The 19,273-nt window shown below is 42.9% G+C and overlaps 1 protein-coding gene across 1 annotated transcript in view; it reads right to left on the bottom strand.

Annotated features, from left to right (window-relative positions):
- Window positions 1-18,261, bottom strand: part of col13a1 (collagen, type XIII, alpha 1) — a gene marked incomplete at its 5' end in the record, with an annotated part of 82,596 nt that extends 64,335 nt beyond the window's left edge. Inside the window, one exon of the mRNA XM_080482315.1 lies at window positions 18,163-18,261. Coding sequence (XP_080338441.1) covers window positions 18,163-18,261 — 99 coding nt within the window. The remainder of the gene's footprint in view (window positions 1-18,162) is intronic.
- Between the last annotated feature and the right edge of the window lie 1,012 nt (window positions 18,262-19,273).

Here is a 19,273-nt window from a genome sequence, read left to right as displayed (position 1 = left end):
CTCATTTAATCAACACTCATCTGTGCTTGTCACTAAAGACACTGTGCTTTCTAAACTCCAACAGCAAATTTCATGGGGTTAAAAAAGCAGTTTTTCTAAATAGAATTTAAATTCTCTGTAGTTTTCAGCCCTTTGACCTCTGCTCATGGCCTGATGAGTCTTCTGTTGTCCAAGCAGTTGAGTGGTGTAGTGGGGAGGAGGGCTGCATGCGACCCCATCATAGATCTCCGGGAATAGCCTGTGGAACTTCAGTTCTCTAAATATCCAAAACACAGGTCAGCCGACCCATTTATCCCTGCTCACTCAGATCCTCAGCTTTTCCTTAGAGAGCACCCCAGGAGCTGGGCTCATGAACGCCCCGCAGCAGGCTGAGCACACAGCACACAGAAAGAGAAGATAAGCACAAACATGCGGAAGGTTTTGAAGATATGAGGAGCTGGTGGGCATGTGATGCTCCATGTAGAGCATCCTGCAGACTGCGTCTCAGAAAGGCTGTTGTGGATCTGCCGTGTCTTTGAGCTGAGATTATAAAGTAAAGCTAAGTGTTGACAGACACTCCCATCTTCACCAACACACAAAGCAAGGAGCCTTCAAAATGTTAGACCTGTTCCTGGTTCTGCTCCACATTCTCTGGTCCTATCAGGCTTTCATTGAGTATCTGCAAATAGAATTTAAAAACCTTCAGAACAGCCCTTCACTTTGTCAACTGGTCCAATGATCATTTCTTTAAAGGGAAATCTATGATCTAAAATCAGTACAAAATTATCAGTTACTCTAATGTCCTCACACTACATACATCACAGACTTCTGAAAGCATTTCCTGAGTAGAATCCATCTTATTTTCACTCTCTAACATGGACTTCCTTACTTGTTCAATGTTGAGGAGTTTCCTCTCCCATTAAATTACTATGACCACCTTGAATTTGTAATAAAGTTACACTTTTAAATTTTTGCGTCTGACTTCTACTCATATCCACTGTTCAGCAGGACCTCTTGTTCAGAGCTTTGTCCAGATAACAATAGCTAAAGGCAGATACACTCTGGAGAGCTTTCCACTCCATCACGGCACGGAGTGAGAAAGGCCTGGACTTGACCCCACAACCTTCTCCCTATGAGACCAGTTCCAGTAACACCTTACTGCCAGCAGAAGAGTCCAGTCACACCAGTTCAGCTTACATTTACATTATAACATGTATTTTTCAAGAGAAACGGTTTCTAATGAATAACTCAAAGTGAGACTAAATGGTGATCTGGCTTGTGTTTCCAGAACCTACTGAGGGCTCTTCATCTTTCACTGAGGCTTACGGCAGAGATCCGCTTGCTGCTCTGTATCAACAGGGCAAATTAAATTTTGTGAAATTTTTCATTCTAAATCAGACAGCTTATCCCAGCGTGCAGTCTGATGAATTGTACAGGTGGTGTGAAGTGTGTGTTCGATCTTGGTCAACAAAAACTTGATCCAGCCTGACGTCAAAGGTCTCCTTTCAAAGACACGGCGGCAGCAAAGTGAAAAGCCTATTTGCATTGTCAGCAGAGCATGTCCAATCACCTTCACAGCCACACTATAATCACTGGGCTCAGCAGAAAGAACCATTCAAATGAGCAGATTTCTCCAGGTAAAGAACACCACTCCATGTAAATTCACTTTCACACGTCAAGGACTTTGTGCTGCAGTTGTGCAAACAGTGGAGGGGATTTACTGAGACCTGAGGATCCATCAAAGCCTAAGACCCAGTGAACTTTTGCACTTTGTTCTCCACCTTTGATTGCAACCTGGATAAATCTTTTTTCACTGTTTATTGCAAATATTCCCCACATACACACAGCTGTTTAACTCCTTATGAGGAATGGGGATAAGCAGGGAGGGAAGAGAATGATGTATTAACATCTTCATTGTTTTTTCACTCGATACTCTGCCACAAAATAAAAATGGCAGCACGGCATGGTATGGTACGGCGTGGTACGGTACGGTACGGTACGGCAGAGGTTTCCATGTGTTTCCACTGAAAAAGTCGTGGATGGTACCAAAAGTACCGTACCGAACCATCGCTATTTTTCGTAACCCCTCCAATGAGGTACCTAGTACTACAGTACGGTTCCATAAGGAGGCGCTACAACACAGCCATCTGCTGATTGGTCAGTGACGATCGTCACTCTCGACAAGCAGCAATATTTAAATTTCTCATCTGCTGTAAACCCTCCCATCATTGTTCACATACGCCGCTTTGTGCTCAGTGGGTGTTTTGTTAACTCCGTACAATGAAATGTCAGCATGCTACACTGCCCCCTAGTGTTCCGACGAGGTGCAGAACAGAACAGGAGGCGATTCAGCAGGAGCTGGATGCTGCTGTTCGAAAGGACAATGTTTTCTGCTGTGTCACAGAGAACGGAGGCTCACAACTTTACTGGGAAACCTGAGCATCGCCGCCACAATTGTGTTCCTCGCTGGTCCCGTAATGACGTCACATGGCCTCAGCTACCTACAGCCTCCTGCCAACCCAGCCATAAAGCCATTCTACAAAAACTAGTTTGTATTTATGTCACGGATATCTGCCTGCCTCTTGTTGTGCTGATGCATACGTTCTTTAAACTCTGTTTCAACATTGTCTCTTTAAAGAAGGAAAAGTTGGTTGGTATGGAAAAACAAAACTATAATTCAAAACCTCAAATTTTGAAAATGCATTTGTGTCTTTCATTCCTATCTTCACTCTGCCATGTCTTCACAATCCGTCTGATCTGCTGCCCTCTCCGTTCCACCCACTGTGCTCTTGTATGTCCAACAGGAACCGAGAGTCCCATGGTCCGGTTAACAGTGGATTCCAACACCAATTATTAGAAAATATTTTAGTAAATGTGTTAAACGTTCTCAAGCACTACTTAGTGGCCCCATGAAGATGACAGCCCAGAGACCAGGAGTTCCATGTACGAAGGGTGTGTAGGCACAAAAACCTGGCATATGTTCTTTGTGTGTTTCTTTGTTCTTGAGTGAAAGAGTGAAATGAGCTTGGAAATGTGCAGTGCTGCACGTCAACTTCCAGTCGGGCCTTTCTACAGCTATTGATGCTTTGGTGACACTTTCAGGTGAATCTTAAAATACATTTGATGTGTTGGTGATGAACTGGTCATTGAAAAGGGCAAGTTGCAGCAGTAGCCGTTTTTTATGTAATCAGAGCTATCGACTGCACACACATTGCTATAAAAACACCATCACATGGATTTGTACAGGTCAACTGGAAACAATTTCATTTGATCAATGTACAGATGATATGTGATGCACAAATGCAACCAGCCAACATTCCAGTGAGGGGCGACTTCTTGGTGAGTAGAATTATTGGTTTAATTGTCCTTATATGAATCCCTGTGATGCACATTGAGCATGTCCTCTCCCGTCCTCACAGCGTCAGGACTAGTCAGTGGTTAAAGTTAGTGACCTGCTGTTTTGGCTGGTTAAACTGCAGCTTCAGATCTTTCTCACAATCCCTGATTGACTCTGTGTGCAAAGTTCTTATATCAATAACCTCGGGCGTAAAGTGTGACACGTCTTCACCAGCCTCACCTTTCCCCCGACACACTTCTGCATTAATGTCCAGCAGCAGCGTGTGATCATGGACGTAGTGCAGAAAGTGAACAATGGGAAACAAGTGTGAGCTTTTCTGAGCCCACAGCATCAACAGCTTCACACACACACACACACACACACACACATACACACACACACACACACACACACACACACACACACACACACACACACACACACACACACACACACACACACACACACACACACAGGTGGAGTCCTGAACAGGTGGAGTTCTGAACAGGTGGAGCAGCACTGAACAGGTGGAGCAGCACTGAATAGGTGGAGCACCCACTGGGGGATAGCCGTTAAAAAACGTTGGGGCCGCCCATCGAACCCCAGCCTCCCACATGATTGGTTAACATTCTACCACTGCGCTGCCAGAGTGTCATAAGTGATAAAGAATATTACAAGACTTTTTTCATCGCGTCACTCAGTTTAATCTTGTAGATAAAAATTTCTGTCCAAATTAAATTTGCCCTCCTTTGAAGGAAAACAACATGAAGTGAGAGAGAGAATTAACCCTAACCCTTCAGCTTGTCTCTCACTCTGACGTGGCCAAAAAAGACCAGCAACCCCCCCAGGAGGGCAGTCCCAGGCAAACAAATAATCAAATCACAGTGGTGAGAAGCATCTCCAATTCCCTTCCTCTGAAGTTTATTTTCAGTCTTACTTATTGTTTAGTTTGATTTTCTGATGGTGCACAGATGAAGGATCTCAGGTGCAAGACTCATTTAAATGTGATTTTTATATTTAAATGGAGATCTCAAAGGGTTAATGAGCTCTTTGGGATCCTTTAAAGGGTTAATGAGCTCTTTGGGATCCTTTAAGGGAGTGTCTGGCAACACTAACAGCATCCAGAAGAAAAGTGAGCCCTTGTTTTAAAGAATATTTTCAGGAGACCGAATGCAGAAGCATGTCTTTAGTCATTATTTGGATGTAGAAATGTTTCATAAATCAATGCCTTTGCTATGGATGCATGCAGTGGATTTTAATGCACCACAGTTCTAAAGTCCTCTGACTGTGTGATTTCTTCTGGTACGATCTTCATGTCAGGAGTAACCCAGTCACATGACCTGCAGTCTGTCTGCACAAAAGAAAAGGCAGATGAAACGTATCCATCTTACTGTTTCAGAGCCGTTTTGTGAAACGACTTGGCTTTTGAGCTGTGGACAAACGTAGCTTGTGTGTGCTGATGGAATATCCATGTGCAGACTGGAGGAGGAACATTTGCTGACAGGATCACTAAGTGTGAAATCATTTAGAGTGAAAATTCTGCTTTGGTTTACACAGTTTCTCAATTCATGAAAATCTCCACAGCTTTTCCATGTTGTGCCATGATGAAGCCTGATTGTTCTCTGGACCTTCAATAAGGAGACTGAAAGAGTTTCCAACAGGACACACACACACACACACACACACACACACACACACACACACACACACACACACACACACACACACACACACACACACACACACACACACGGGCGCATGCAGGAAAACAACGTTCATTGTGGGATTAAGTAATTACACAGTGGGTCTTACGGCAAATCACCACAAAAAAAACATTGTCTTTCTGCCAGAAATCCACTATTAACCAGACTCAACAATTATTCTCTGAAGGAGGAAGAAAGTGCATGAAAAACTGCCCATGCTGCAGCCTGGACCGACAGCGTCGTAACCCCAGACATGGCCATGAGTGGGACTGAAGTACAAGCACATAAATCCAATTTATGTTTTGCCCTTCTCCTTGAAGAAGTTAAATAACACCAGTATGTGGCGTGTTTACAGGAATACTACTGTAATCCATTATTTCAGCTGGCAACACAATGAGAATCATAAAAATAAAAAAATAAAAATATATATATATATATATATATATACATATAGATAGATAGATAGATAGATAGATAGATAGATAGATAGATAGATAGATTTGATTTAAATTCCATCACAGTGGTAAAGTGGTAGCAGACAACTACACACACATTCACACCAACGTTCAGTGTAGATAGAGCAGTCAAAGAAGTAAGACCTCACCAGAAGAGTACCGGGGGAAACCTGTGCATGTGCAGGGAGAACATGCAAACTCCAGGAGAAACCTTTAAATGAGTGTAGAGCCTGAGGCTCCCCTCACATTGATTTAATGCTGGGGTTCTTTCATTAAAACATCGTGTTTCCACAACTTGTTTTCACTACAAACCTCTTTAGTCAGTTGATTTTTTTCATTCATTGACAAAAAAACCAACTGTTTAATACAATACAAAACAAGTTTCCAAACTTCTGACTGAAAGAGAGCAGAAGGAGGAAGGAACTTATGTCACCTTCTCTTTTTTATCAGTGTACAAAATGAATAAAAACCTACAATAAACAAAATGACAATAAAGTCTGAGACTCCCACTCCCACTCAGTTTTCTGTCATGACCTCAACTTCAATCAGGACATAAAAGCTCTTCTGATGGCTGAATTCTAAAAGCAACAGGCGGAAGACATTAAAAACGTTTGAGAAACTGAGTCAAAATCCACACAGAGGAAAGATGTGAAACAAAGTCACAGGAAATAATGGCTTCTTTTCCACCTCCCACTCTGTAACCTGAGAGGTGGCCGGTGGCTGTTAAATAACCTTCAGAAGTCCACAGGCCTCTGCCATGAAAAGCAATATGTCATCCGGCTTGCTCTCCCTTCTCTGGAGGTTACCAGCTAAAGGACCATCGGTCAGGAGGTGACCGACGGCTGTGTGGACACAGAGAAACAGGAGGTGCCATTCATCTGCTCATTCTTCTGCTTTGGCTGTTTGGAATCAGAAGAAATGGTTTGGATGTGTCTTGTGGGTGTGAGGTGGTTCTGAAAGATTTCAGGAGAAAGACGAGCCGAAAGAACGTCGGAAGGATTTCTTTCAGAGGCATTTGAAGTTATTACGCGGGGCGAACTCGACAGAAAAAACTGAGTCTTTCTCCTCTACTTTCTTTGTGTTTGACGCAAATATTTATAACCAGCTTCATTTGGTTTCACAATTATATTTCGTCAATCGTTATGAGGAGAGGCAGGTGGAGTAAACACTGATTATCTATTTTTACTGCAGCAGATGAGATGAGATGAGATGAGATTAATCATAAGAAATAAACCATTCATCCATTCATTTATTCATTCATCAGATGAACCTTTATTCGTCCCACAAGTGAGAAATTGTGGCGTCGCAGCAGGATAGTGAACAGAAGAAGCTTCCCACAGAGATAAATATAAACTTAGTAATATAAATAGGCAACAAATGTGAGCAGAAAATAAGAAACAACAAATAGGAAGATGAAAACAAAGACAAGAGAATTACAAATAAGAAGAAGACATATAGACAAACGATACCAGCTCAGCCTGTTGAAAATGACTCAAGTCCACTGACGTAGACAAAGCTCTGGCACACCAGTGTGACACTGGAGAACTGAGTGTTTATTGCACAGTTGAGGATGATGGTGATGATGAGCTGTGCCGGGTCGGGCTGGTCTGGACCGTCTGACAGCAGCAGGAAGAAAAGACCTGCAGTGTGTCGCCCTCATACCTTCAGGATGATGCACCCGTCACTGAAGGAGCTCTGCAGAGTTCTTATTGTGTCTGCATGGGGCGGGAGTCCTTGTCCATCATAGAGGACAGCTTAGTCCTCATCCTTCTGTCTATCACTGCCCAGAGTCCAGGGCCCCACCAGGACAGAGCTGCCCCCCCCCCCCAGGACAGAGTGCCCCCCCCAGGACCGAGCTGCCCCAGCAGATGAATCCACTAATTTTGTCTTTCAGGCTGATCATTTTCTTCCCGTTGATGTTAAAGTCTGTCTTACCCCCTTTTAAAAAAAGTCTTGACATAATTACAGTTTTCATGAAAACTAATCCTGTCAGAGGCAGAGTCTCTCATCTGAGCTTTGAAGTCTTCATATCGTACCCCGTCCTCGGCATAGGCTCACTTCCTTGTTTTAGTTTTTTTATATGTTCATTGGTTTTCTGTATTTGGTGTGATTGATTGTCTGGCTGGGTATCTCCTCCAAGCTGTCTCCTATCACATCTACAGATGTAATATAAATGCGAGTTGAATGGGCGCAAAAGATTATTTTCCCTTCCCAGTGAAAACCTTTTGACTTCCTGATGTTTTTCCAGACTCACACTGTGTCTTGCCCTTATATAACTTAAGCATGTGATAACATCAATGGCTGTCATTCACTGAACACACTTTCTATTAGAGAATGAGCACGTGTGTCCGTTGTGATGTGAGCAGTCGGCAGGCGCCAGTCTCTTCCTCTCAGCCTGTGTGAGGGAAAGCCTCGTGCTGACCCTCACTGCAGACAAATGGCATCTCAGCAAAGGTTAAACCAACAAATCCACCACACTGAGCCTTCTGAGGGCTTTATGTGTGGGTTAAGACAACACTCTAGTACATTGTGCACGTTGCAGTTGTCCCCCCTCCATCCTTTTTAGTGTTTTTGTTTTTGTAATCTGATTTATGAACCATCACTGACGTCTTGCAAAAGCAGCGCTGTGAAAACAAACATTGTGAAAAGTCATTACTCCAAAGTATCGAAGAACAAATTTGTTGTAATGAGTATGAAAGAAGCAATCGCTGAGGCGACATAAATGCTTTTGTGATGTACAAACTACAAGAGTTTATCTAAATTAGCTGAATCAAACAGTATTAGATATTATTATATTATGGCGTTATGATTGAACAGCTCAAAACAGAGGCCATGTTAGTCGGCACGTCCCGTCAGCTTCGTCCTTCACTTCCCCTGCCTGACACTGAGAAGATTCTTCATGCTTTTGTCTTACTTTTAGTGAAGCTGCTGTTTTAAGCTTCATTTGGTGGTTTATAGCACTTTTCTTTTAGAGAGGTTTTCACATATGTAAAGTGCACTGCAAATTCAATTTATTATTATTAAATGTGTTATTATTATTAATATTAGTAGTAGTAGTAGTAGTAGTAGTAGTAATATTATCATCATCATCGTTATTATTACTATTATTATTAGTAGTAGTAGTAGTAGTAATATTATCATCATCGTTATTATTATTATTATTATTATTACTAGTAGTAGTAGTAGTAGTAGTAGTAGTAGTAGTAGTATTAATATTATCATCATCATCATCGTTATTATTACTATCATTATTATGATCATTATCATTATTGTTGTTGTTGTTGTTGTTGTTATGTGTCAATAAACAAGTCAGACATCATGTTGTTTATGGCAGAAAAGAGGAAGCCAAATGCTCTGCAGCCAGAAAAATGTTTTGAGTGCTGATGAAGCTAAGGTGGAGCTGTTTTGCAGAATAATGCAGCAATTTGTAAATCATTTAGGTAAGAAGGCAGATGGCCTTTAGACATAACTGTGCTATGCTAAATGCTAAAGGTCCGTTCACAGTGCATTAGTAATCTGATACAGCGCTGCTATGCTCTCTAGCTAGTTGGCGGGTTAGCAGGCAGGATGACAGCGCGAGAGACGATAAAGACATTTTGACAACTTTCTTTTGAGGAAAAGCAGCAGCTTTTAAAAGATGGGAGACCAACACCTGAGCTACCAGACCTCCAGCAAAGGAAAGCTCAGAACATTGTTCCTACATTCATGTGAATTTGCGCTGCAATAGTGGTGTCATCACTGCAGACAGCTCAGCCCTCATTTTCATTTTCTCTGTGTTTCTGTGTTTCCAACATAAACAACGGATGCTCTGCCATGTCATGAGATATATCTTGTTGGGAGAGTCTGGAGACTGATATTGAATCATTGTTTATCAATCTTTAATGCTGTTTTACCATCTTGATCAGATAGAGTTTGGATAGATCCAGTTTTATCCTCTGCTTCCACAAAGAGAGAACTACATTATTAAAATCACCCAGTCCCAACTGGTAGAAGCTTTCTGTATTACTGAGTCTTCATGCCTGTGGTAATGAAAACAATTAGTCCCAACCTGGTTCAATTCCAAAACTCCCATCAGAGTAAGCCATACTTAATCTAATGTTATGCACAGTATTCTTGTTTTTTTATGGATTTTATTGTTTATCATTGCTCGTCATTAGCCAGCAGGTATAACTCTATAACTGATAGAACACCTGGGAGTCTTGGAACTCACATGGTCACACTGTATTAGAAACTCTCCAAATACAAATTAAAATAAGAAAGATCATTGAACTTACATAAGTAATTTTACTTTCAGTGATTCAGGACAACGGGAATTCGACATTATTTATCTGTGTGATTTGTCTTATCGACAATAATATTAATGCAGGTTCACAGACATTCGTCATCGAAGTTACCGCAGCTCGAGTTTTACTAGTAATCACTTGTTTTTCTATCAAATCACCAATAGATGTGAATGAGTGAGCGAGTGAGTGAGTGAGCGAGCGAGTGAGTGAGTGAGTGAGTGAATAAGTGAGTGAGTGAGTGAATAAGTGAGTGAGTGAGTGAGTGAGTGAGTGAGTGAGTGAGCGAGCGAGTGAGCGAGTGAGTGAGTGAGGGAGTAAGTGAGCGAGTGAGTGAGTGAGTGAGTGAGCGAGTGAGCGAGCGAGCGAGTGAGTGAGCGAGAGAGAGAGCGAGTGAGTGAGCGAGTGAGAGAGCGAGTGAGTGAGTGAGTGAGTGAGCGAGTGAGAGAGCGAGTGAGTGAGCGAGTGAGTGAGCGATCGAGTGAGTGAGTGAGTGAGCGAGTCCAGTTTCGTCACATTTGACTGTGAGATATCGGCGGCGGCGGTGGCGGGAGCGGTCGGACTGGAGTCCAGCGATCGGCTTCAAGAGTGAATCCTCAGCCAAGTTTTGGAATGAGGTGCTCTGAGGATTCAAAGATGCAATTTAATCTCAAATTGAGTTACCAGGCGGTATAAATGGTAGCCGACACACTACACTATGCGAGCTATTAAAACAGAAGCGCAGAAGCAGAGAGCTTGCTGGAGTAAATGGAAGTAAAAGTCAATGTGTTAAACATGTGTGCTGTGGAGTTTGGCACACGTCCAGCTTCACACTGTTCTTAGTGCTAAAACGGAGGCGTTCACTCTAATAGCTTTTGCCTGTTCGGTTAATAACAAAAGCAGAACCACCAACATAAACATCATACGTCTTCTGCATTATGGAGGGTCTGGCTCTAATCAGACCGGGTTCAAACAAAACCAAAGTGGAAATAAGCAAGTGAAAGAGAATACAATCAGATTTCACTGCACAGCCCAAAAGTATGCAAGCATTTCTAAACGCTATCACGGTGCCCTTGATATGTGGATGGAACTGATATGGTGAGAGGAAACTTTAGGCCTCTGTACCACTCCAAGCCAATTCATCAATATCGGGCCACCGATGTCCTTCAAGTCTTCCAAACATTTCAGTGGCACCACAAATCTAAAAGCTGAGCTGGAGCCCCCCTTCATGCAGTCTGATGGTGGGACCACAGCAAAGCTTGAGTTTCACCTTCTGTGGACAAGTATGCAAGCGATCTGATTCCTTCTCAACCCTTCCACTGAGAGCGGCTCTGGCTTTCTGAGGAGCGAAGGAGCTGCCAGGATGTCTGGAGCAAAGCCAGCACAATGCAGCGTGCTTTCTGCTTTCTGAGAGCGGTAATCCAGAAGGGCTTTCACAAGACTGCGAAGAATGAGATTCCACATTTCAAACCATGCAACACTTTAGCTCCCTGAGGAGAAAACAACCCAAACATATTTTGACCACAGATACAGATGAATAAAATCATATGTGTCTGTCTAAGCCAAAAGGAGTCATTTAACAGAACTGGAGTCGGTGTTTCAGTTAGAAATGCACAAACAGCCATCTTCTCATCACTTCATCCAACTGAAGGTCACAGAGGAGTAGACGTCATCACAGCTGGATGGACAGAGGGCATCACAGGGCAAACACAAATCACAGCAAAATAAAGCAATCCAGTAGCCTTACAACAAGCCTGCACAGCACTCAGAAAACTCACACACAAAGCAACACCTGCAAACAGAAACAGCTTCAAACACAAACACCAACAAAGCTCTTGTTACCGTAAAAGTGTTAACTACTGCACCACTGTTCAGCCTAAAACAACAACCGTAGAGTGAGGGATCGTTTTATTATTCACAGTAGAGCTCAGCCCAGACAATAAACTGTAATTCAGTGGGCCAAGAAGGAAGGACACATTTCCACTTTGGATTGTTGTAGGAAATACTTTCACATTTTAGACATACTGAATGTTTACAACACTACAGCACAATTTTAGGCTGAATAAGGCTAAATAACATCACTAGAAGCAAAAAAACCTCTAAACAATTGTTAATTCAATCATTTTACTGTCTGTGGAGTGTTGGCTCCAGGTCGCTCAGAATAAATCACTGCAAAACGTCGGTGTGTGATCTTGATAAAGGTAAGCTTATTTGCAATGGACTGAGTTATCTGAGGGGAGTCGAGGGCTGTCTTAGCTTTCAGTGTCTGGGTCCTTCCAGAACCCGCCCATCCAGTCCATCCTTCTCTTATTGTTTCCTGTGAATGCTTTCAGTGAACATCTAACATTGACAGGCTTTTCTCCTCTTGTGTTTCCTGCGGCCACTGGCGATCAGAATATAGATAAACTTGGGAGATTTCTATAATTTGAAAATGTGACTAAATTGGCTGTCTGTTATGTAAGTGTCCAACTTCAACTCATTTAAATGTGTGAAAAGACAAAAACTGTAGCCTGATTATTTTAAAGATTGTGTATCTTTTCAAAGAGGTTTATGAGAGGATTAAAAATAATTTATTGAATGTTATATAACTTATAACCTTTAGTTCTTCTTGTTATTTCTGAAAAGGCCGGACTCATCATAAAGTCCCACCAGTGTGAGAGTCACAGAGAAACATCCGTCCCCATGTGGAGCTGTGCTGTTTGTCTTTAGCTGGGACACTTGAATGTCATGAGGCGAGACTCAGAATGGAGCTGTCATCACAGATATTAGTCAGCTGGACTCGCCCGTTCAAAACAAATGAATCAAGCACACATGGAGACATGAAGGCTGTAAACAGTCACTTCAACATGGCACACTGCGATGGCACATTTACCTCCAGGGGCAAAGTGGAACAAGCTTTCAGTGCAGAGACACTGAGATGCTGAGAGACGTGAAAATATACTGCAGGGGTCTTCGAATCCCGGCCTGGAGGGCCGGTGTCCTGCACGGTCCAGCTCTCCCAGCTTCAGCACACCTCAATCTGATGATGATGGCATCATCAAGCTTGTAGAAAAGCCAAGTAACGAGGCCATATTTCATTCATGTGTGTTGCAACTGGGAGAAACCTGAAGCATGCAGGACACCGACCATACATGCAGTCTATGTAAATACTGCGTATGAATGTGCAGTGAGCAGAGAGCTACTAAATAGGTGATCAAGACTTTACTGTACGTCATCACCTGAATGTGTTTGCGGTCTGTACGCACCACAATCACTTAGTTGTAGTTATGCATGTCTCACCAGAGGACATATTGAAAGAGGTTGTGACCCACACAGGGGGCATTGTAATTCCTGTGGTAAAGCCGAGGCTCAGAGGATCGTCCTGCTCTCCTTCCCTAGGAAAATAAACTGCAGGAGCTGATGAAGGATGGCACGTCCACTGCAAAGACAAACAAAATGAAACGCTCAATCACACCATGGGATTGGGTTTCGTACAGAGCGGCCGCAAATGAGAAAAACAGGCCCCGCCACAAAAATGGCAGTTTACCTCCATCTTGGCAGACTTATGACTGACAAGAGGTTCCCACATTCCTTCATCTCACGAATAGTGACCCCTCTTACACGGACCTGCCCTCCTCGCCCTCTCTTGTGTCAAACGGACTGAACCAGCCTCTTTGAAACTTGTGAAGGTTTTGAGAGCATCGCTGACCTGTGACACTGCAATTACTGCTGTGATGTCCAACACCAGGGATGTCTGATATTACAGTCTGGAACATCCACACTGTGGCATCTGTCAGTCCAGTTACAGGCGGACCGGACAGCGTCTGCTCAACATAACTATTACCATACACCGGTGTGCCGGGGTTCCATTGCAAGGTCTACATAACTTGTTGATAAGTTCTGTAACAGCCAAGGTGCCCGGGTCTACTGGCCTCAAGCTCCAGCCCCCCCCAGTGGGTAAGTAAGTAAGTTATCCAGTTAATTAATCAACAAACCAATCAAGAGCAGGGAAAACATAACTTCTGTTGAAGGTAAATGATCAAAATCCATGAGCTCAGTCTGAAGATGACCTGAAGACTCTCAAACTGGGGATGATGCTGGGTGAAGTCGATAATCATTCACTTCATCAATCCAACTTGATTTAAATGGCACTTTCCATGCAGGATTGACACCATGATGACAAGATAAAGAAGAAAGCGGAGATAAAAATAAATGTCCCTGATGTTACACCTGCATGAGTGTATGTGGGAAACTCTCCAGCACCCAGTGATATTCAGCTTACAGTTCTTCACAGCTTGAGCAGTCCCAGAGCACTTTACATTGTTAGTCATATTCCCATTGTCGCACACACCAATAGTGACAGCAATGAAACACGGTATCAAACCCACAACCTCTCGACTGGAAGACAAGCTGCTCCACTGAACCACAGCCACACTGTCACCTCAAGGCCCAGGGCTGCAGGCTGTGATAGATGTAGAGGAATGATGAGCAGTGTTCGCATATTTCTAGTTCTTGCATTTTGCTTCATTAACTGGGACACAATGTGGAAATAATGTAAAATAAATTTGGAAGAACAAGTCATGTACTTCAGTTGACATGGTGGTGATACTGCCATTCCATGGTCAGCGTCTCGAACCACTCCTCTCACTCTGCCTCCTTTCATCTTTCTTTTGCCTTTTCTTGTCATTCCTTTCAGTCTCCACCTCCTCCCTCCTCTCCGTCGGACTTTTACTTTCTGTATTATAAACATAAAACATTTAGGTCTGTCTGTCTTTTGCCCATCCACACACAGGATTTGTGGGTTTCCTGGGATTTCCTAGACATCCGTATATCAGATCTACTGCAAAGCAGAATCTCACTCTCACACACACACACGCACACACACACACACACACACACACACACACACACACACACACACACACACACACACACACACACACACACACACACACACACGCACACACACACGCACACACACACACACACACACAGACTAGTGGCAGTTCTGTTTCTACTGTTAGTCCATTCAGTCAGACTGAAACATTTTCAAAAGAAGTTTTACTGTCTTTTGTGGCTTTTATAAATTTCCATTGATCCTTTGCTGACTTTATTCAGACGATGAAGAGGCTGGACAAACAGCTCCGCTCTGGGAGGAAGAGTGTGAAGAAAAGGCAGAGAGGTGATGAAGGTTAGAGAGAAAAAGGATTTGTGTTATTTTACTAAACATATCTCAGTGGATGAAATCTGAAGTGAATTCAGAAATACGGAAGGTGAACATAACTAATCTATGTTTTTTATTTGTCAGAAGAGGTGAAGGTTTTAGTGCAGACAATGAAGACAGAGAGGGAGGAAGAGGACAGAGAGAGAGAGGAAGAGGACAGAGAGAGAGAGGAAGAGGACAGAGAGAGGAAGAAGACAGAGAAAAGAAGAGGACAGAGAGAGGAAGAGGACAGAGAGAGGAAGAAGACAGAGAAAAGAAGAGGACAGAGAGAGGAAGAGGACAGAGAGAGAGAGAGAAGAAGAGGACAGAGAGAGGAAGAAGACAGAACGGATGAGAGAGTAGTTTGTAAAAGACAGGAAGACACAGAAAAGGAGCCTGACAGAAAGATAATGGAAGATAGAATAGAAGAAGACAGAGAGCTGGAGGAGAGCAGGCTGGAGGAGAGCAGGCTGGAGGAGAGCAGGCTGGAAGCGAGAGGACAGAAGCAGTGCTTCTCTCTTCTTGAGCAGAACTTCAGCACTTCTAACCATAATGAGTCCAAATCAGAGTTTGGAGGAAAGCTGTGACGCTGTCACATGAAGAGGAGGAGAAAGATCTTCAGCTTCAGAAGATTCTACCTGCGGTTCTATCAGAACGTCATTTAGCAAAAAACACACGTACGCACGCACACACACACACACACACACACACACACACACACACAGAAAGCAGTGCCCTGTTCTTTCTGAATTGAAAAGTGTTTTCCTGGTTGACCTGTAGAGGGCAGCGTTCTCTGAACCTGAGGAACGTTTATCACAGGAATAATGTTGACAGATTTCAAAAGGGTTGTACACTGAAATACATTTTGGGATGTTTCTTGGAGATTTATCCTTCATAAGCAAACCGTTATGAGCTCCAGTCGACAGCAAGAGGCAGATGATGTTCAGCATGAAACTCATATTAACTGACAATGGGTCCTTATGAGTCCTGCTGTCATGTAGATTTTCAAATTGGGTCTTGGTGTCAGAGAAACAACGGGACACTTTAGATGAACGTGAAATAAAACTGAAGAAATGTAATTATCTGTTGAATTTGGAGTCCAATCAGCAGGCTTCCTTTTCCTGGTACACCAGTGGGTCAGCTGTCCATGTGTAGGAGAGTAAGGACACACGCTGAACCCGGGTTTCTCCAGCTGGCTTGTGAGCACGCTGCGTGGAAGTGGCCACTATGTGAGTCAGCAGCTGAATTCAATATGAACACAGTTGAAACAGGTGTTGAGAAAGTTCAATTTGTACATCAACTTCAAAGTTCAGTTTACAATCTTAATTGAACTCGTTTAGTTTATAGTTCATAATCCAGTTATGAAGTAAGTACACCGTTCCAACAATGAATGAGTTCATGGTTCTTTTTTCTTCTTCAATATGTTGCTGCGAGCCAGAATACAGAATTTCCCCTTGTTGCCTCCTATTCAGTCCTCACCAGTTGCAGCTGCAGCTTCATGCCGACAGTAGACTCTCAGAAACATGAGGACAAACCGGCTGCTTGAATGAGCAATTATTCAAACTAAAACAGGACAGCAGTTCTTAAGGAGCAAAGGTTTTTTTTTCCATTTCAATAATCTTCCAAACCACATCAAACACACCACATCAAATTCAATTTCAGTTCACAATAAATAGGAACCTAAAGAACATAATACTCAAAAAATATGCCAGGCAGGTTCTACAAACAAATTACAACTTAAAGTGACTCAACCAGAAAACATCTTTACATTCTACCTCTCCTGAGAGGAATCCCTGCTGCCCAGAGAATAAAGCACCAAACCAAACCAGACCATCTCCTCTCATTCCAACCTGCACTTTCCCAAATCCTTCACACCAAAGTCCAGAAGTTTCCAGACAAACCATCAAACTGTTGATGTTTCCTGCCTGATGCCATCTTGGGAAACCTGCCCCGAGGGATTCTGGGAAATCATAGATGGCGTGGCGGCAGCTCCAGCCAGAATATCAACATTTGACCGATTCAGAGAGAAAAACCTCCAGATTTTGTCAAAGAAAGAGTCCTGAAGCCTGGAGAAAAGTCTGAAGGTAGTGAAACTGAAGGTTTTTCCAGAGAGAATCCAGATGTGGAGAGATCCAGTGACAAACGGGATCTTGTGACACGAAGCCTCGGGAATCTTCAGGAGTTTCTGTGACGCTGAGACGTCAACAAACCCAGGATGTCCCGCCAAAGTAATTTTTTGTGAATGTAATTTTTCTTGACTTGTTTGTTCAAAGAAAATGAAAAGTTCAATAACTTCTGTCACAAGAGTGCAACATTCACATGAATAAGTAAACAAACAAAAACAAACATAAGAGTGGCCAGAGTCTGAGGTTAAAGACAGTGGTACTACTCTCTGTACAGTGAGTGAAACTGTAACTAGTAAAGTGACAGATCTTCATTCAAAAGACACAATCAAACTCTTCAGGTCAAAGTCAAAAATATCTGAACACTGAACATGAACGATTTAAGCAATGTGAACAGGTTCTGAAGTACCACAGATGTTCAGAATGAAGATACACAAATACTTGGGATGTTGCTGTATTACTGGAAGAAAGACTACGAACAATCGATGAAACACACACTCCAGTTTATACAGATGATCAAAGGATCCTGAGGCAGGATAAACCTCACATTCACTTCATTTGGGTTTTATTGTTAATTTATAAAGATAAGTAAGTAGTTCAAACAATGAAATCTCGCTCCAGCAACATAAAAATGTAAAATGTTTTTTATCAGTGCAGTGTGTGTGTGTGTGTGTGTGTGTGTGTGTGTGTGTGTGTGTGTGTGTGTATGTGTGTGTGTGTGTGTGTGTGTGTGTGTGTGTGTGTGTGTGTGTGTGTGTGTGTGTGTGTGTGTGTGTGTGTGTTCATGGACCAATGATGTTAAGCTGCATGTTACCACTGTTTATTGTGGGATTTCCACCTTCCAAAGCAAAGACTCCAGTTCTGGGATTAAATCCACTGAAACGATGGTAAACTGTGTTGAATCCTTCAGGTGATACTATAATAAAATACTACGGTGCTCCAGCCTCAGTATGAGCAGTATTTCTGTAGAAGCTGTTTTTGAGTATAAACACCAACATTAAACAACAACCATCGTTTCAAAGCCACAGGAAACACTGTCCACCGAGTCATTCAAAAGCAAAACACACATGTAGGTTCTCTCAGACCTATGTTGAAATACTGCGTGTGTTAATGAGTGGCACTACCTGCAGCAGGTCCAGGTTACCATTGACAAAGGTAACCTGGCTCAAAGAGGAGCGGAGGATGTTTGATCGGTGCAGAGCGGCACGGTGCAGGTCTGCCATCTGCTATTCAATTATCAGCAGAACAAAAAGTGGAGCCACCGCTGGTCTGTGGCTGGGATCAGCAGACCCAGTGCTGTTCTTCACTTCTGATCAGTGGAGCAAAGCTGAGGCGCTGTGGCACCACGCTGGTGGCTCAGACCCCGTCAGGCCTCCTCCCACAGAGTCAGGCGTGAAGGGGCATGAGAGGGTACGCCGTGTCGACAGAGGGCCCGGAGAAACTTCACATGCTTCAGACCACATCTCATAAAGGAGACTTCATTGATTTAAGTTTCCTCTCAGCACCGGGCACATTTAATGGCCGTGTCCTCGCGTCCCATGAAGACAAGAAACATTAGAAGTCTGTCTGTGGTAATGGCTTCAGCACATTGTGTTTGTATGTTCTTGTGACTTTAATGGTCAGATCACATTTCAGGATCAATTCATGTCCACTGGAATGTTTCTGCCCACCGTGTATAAAACAACCACATTTTATTGCATTGTGGTCTGCTCATTTAGAACCTCCGAGCTTATTACAGAAATAAAATAGTCTATTAAACGTAAGTAAATATACCTTTAAAAGTCTCCTTCGGTCTCAGTGGATTACAGACAGATCTGAAGGTGGTCTGATCATGCCTGGACCCCAAAAGTACAACTGGAGAGTAAATATCTGTGGATCTGAACAGGCCTGAAGCCTGATTTTATTCATTTACAAAACTGGTGTTTGATGGGAAACAATTTACTAAACTCACAATGAGCAGAAAACATTCACATTTGACTTTAACGTTAATGAAACCTAAAGATTGTAGAATGTTAGCGATGAACTAAAGCTGCTTGGAGTTAGTTTGGGATGAAGCAGCTGAAGGGGACAAGCCTTTGACTGGATAAACATCCAAATGGATTCTCTTTACACATTGAAGTATTATTCATTAGCTCCTGCAGATACAAAGTACAAAGGTTTTGGGGGGTTTGTGTACTGTGTACTTGATTTGAACCTGTGAACCTCTGGACGACCCAGACAAATGTTAATCTGCAT

The sequence above is a fragment of the Lipophrys pholis genome, assembly GCF_963383615.2.
Source record: "Lipophrys pholis genome assembly, chromosome: 15".
Taxonomy (NCBI): domain Eukaryota; kingdom Metazoa; phylum Chordata; class Actinopteri; order Blenniiformes; family Blenniidae; genus Lipophrys; species Lipophrys pholis.
This window is presented reverse-complemented; position numbering and strand designations above follow the sequence as displayed.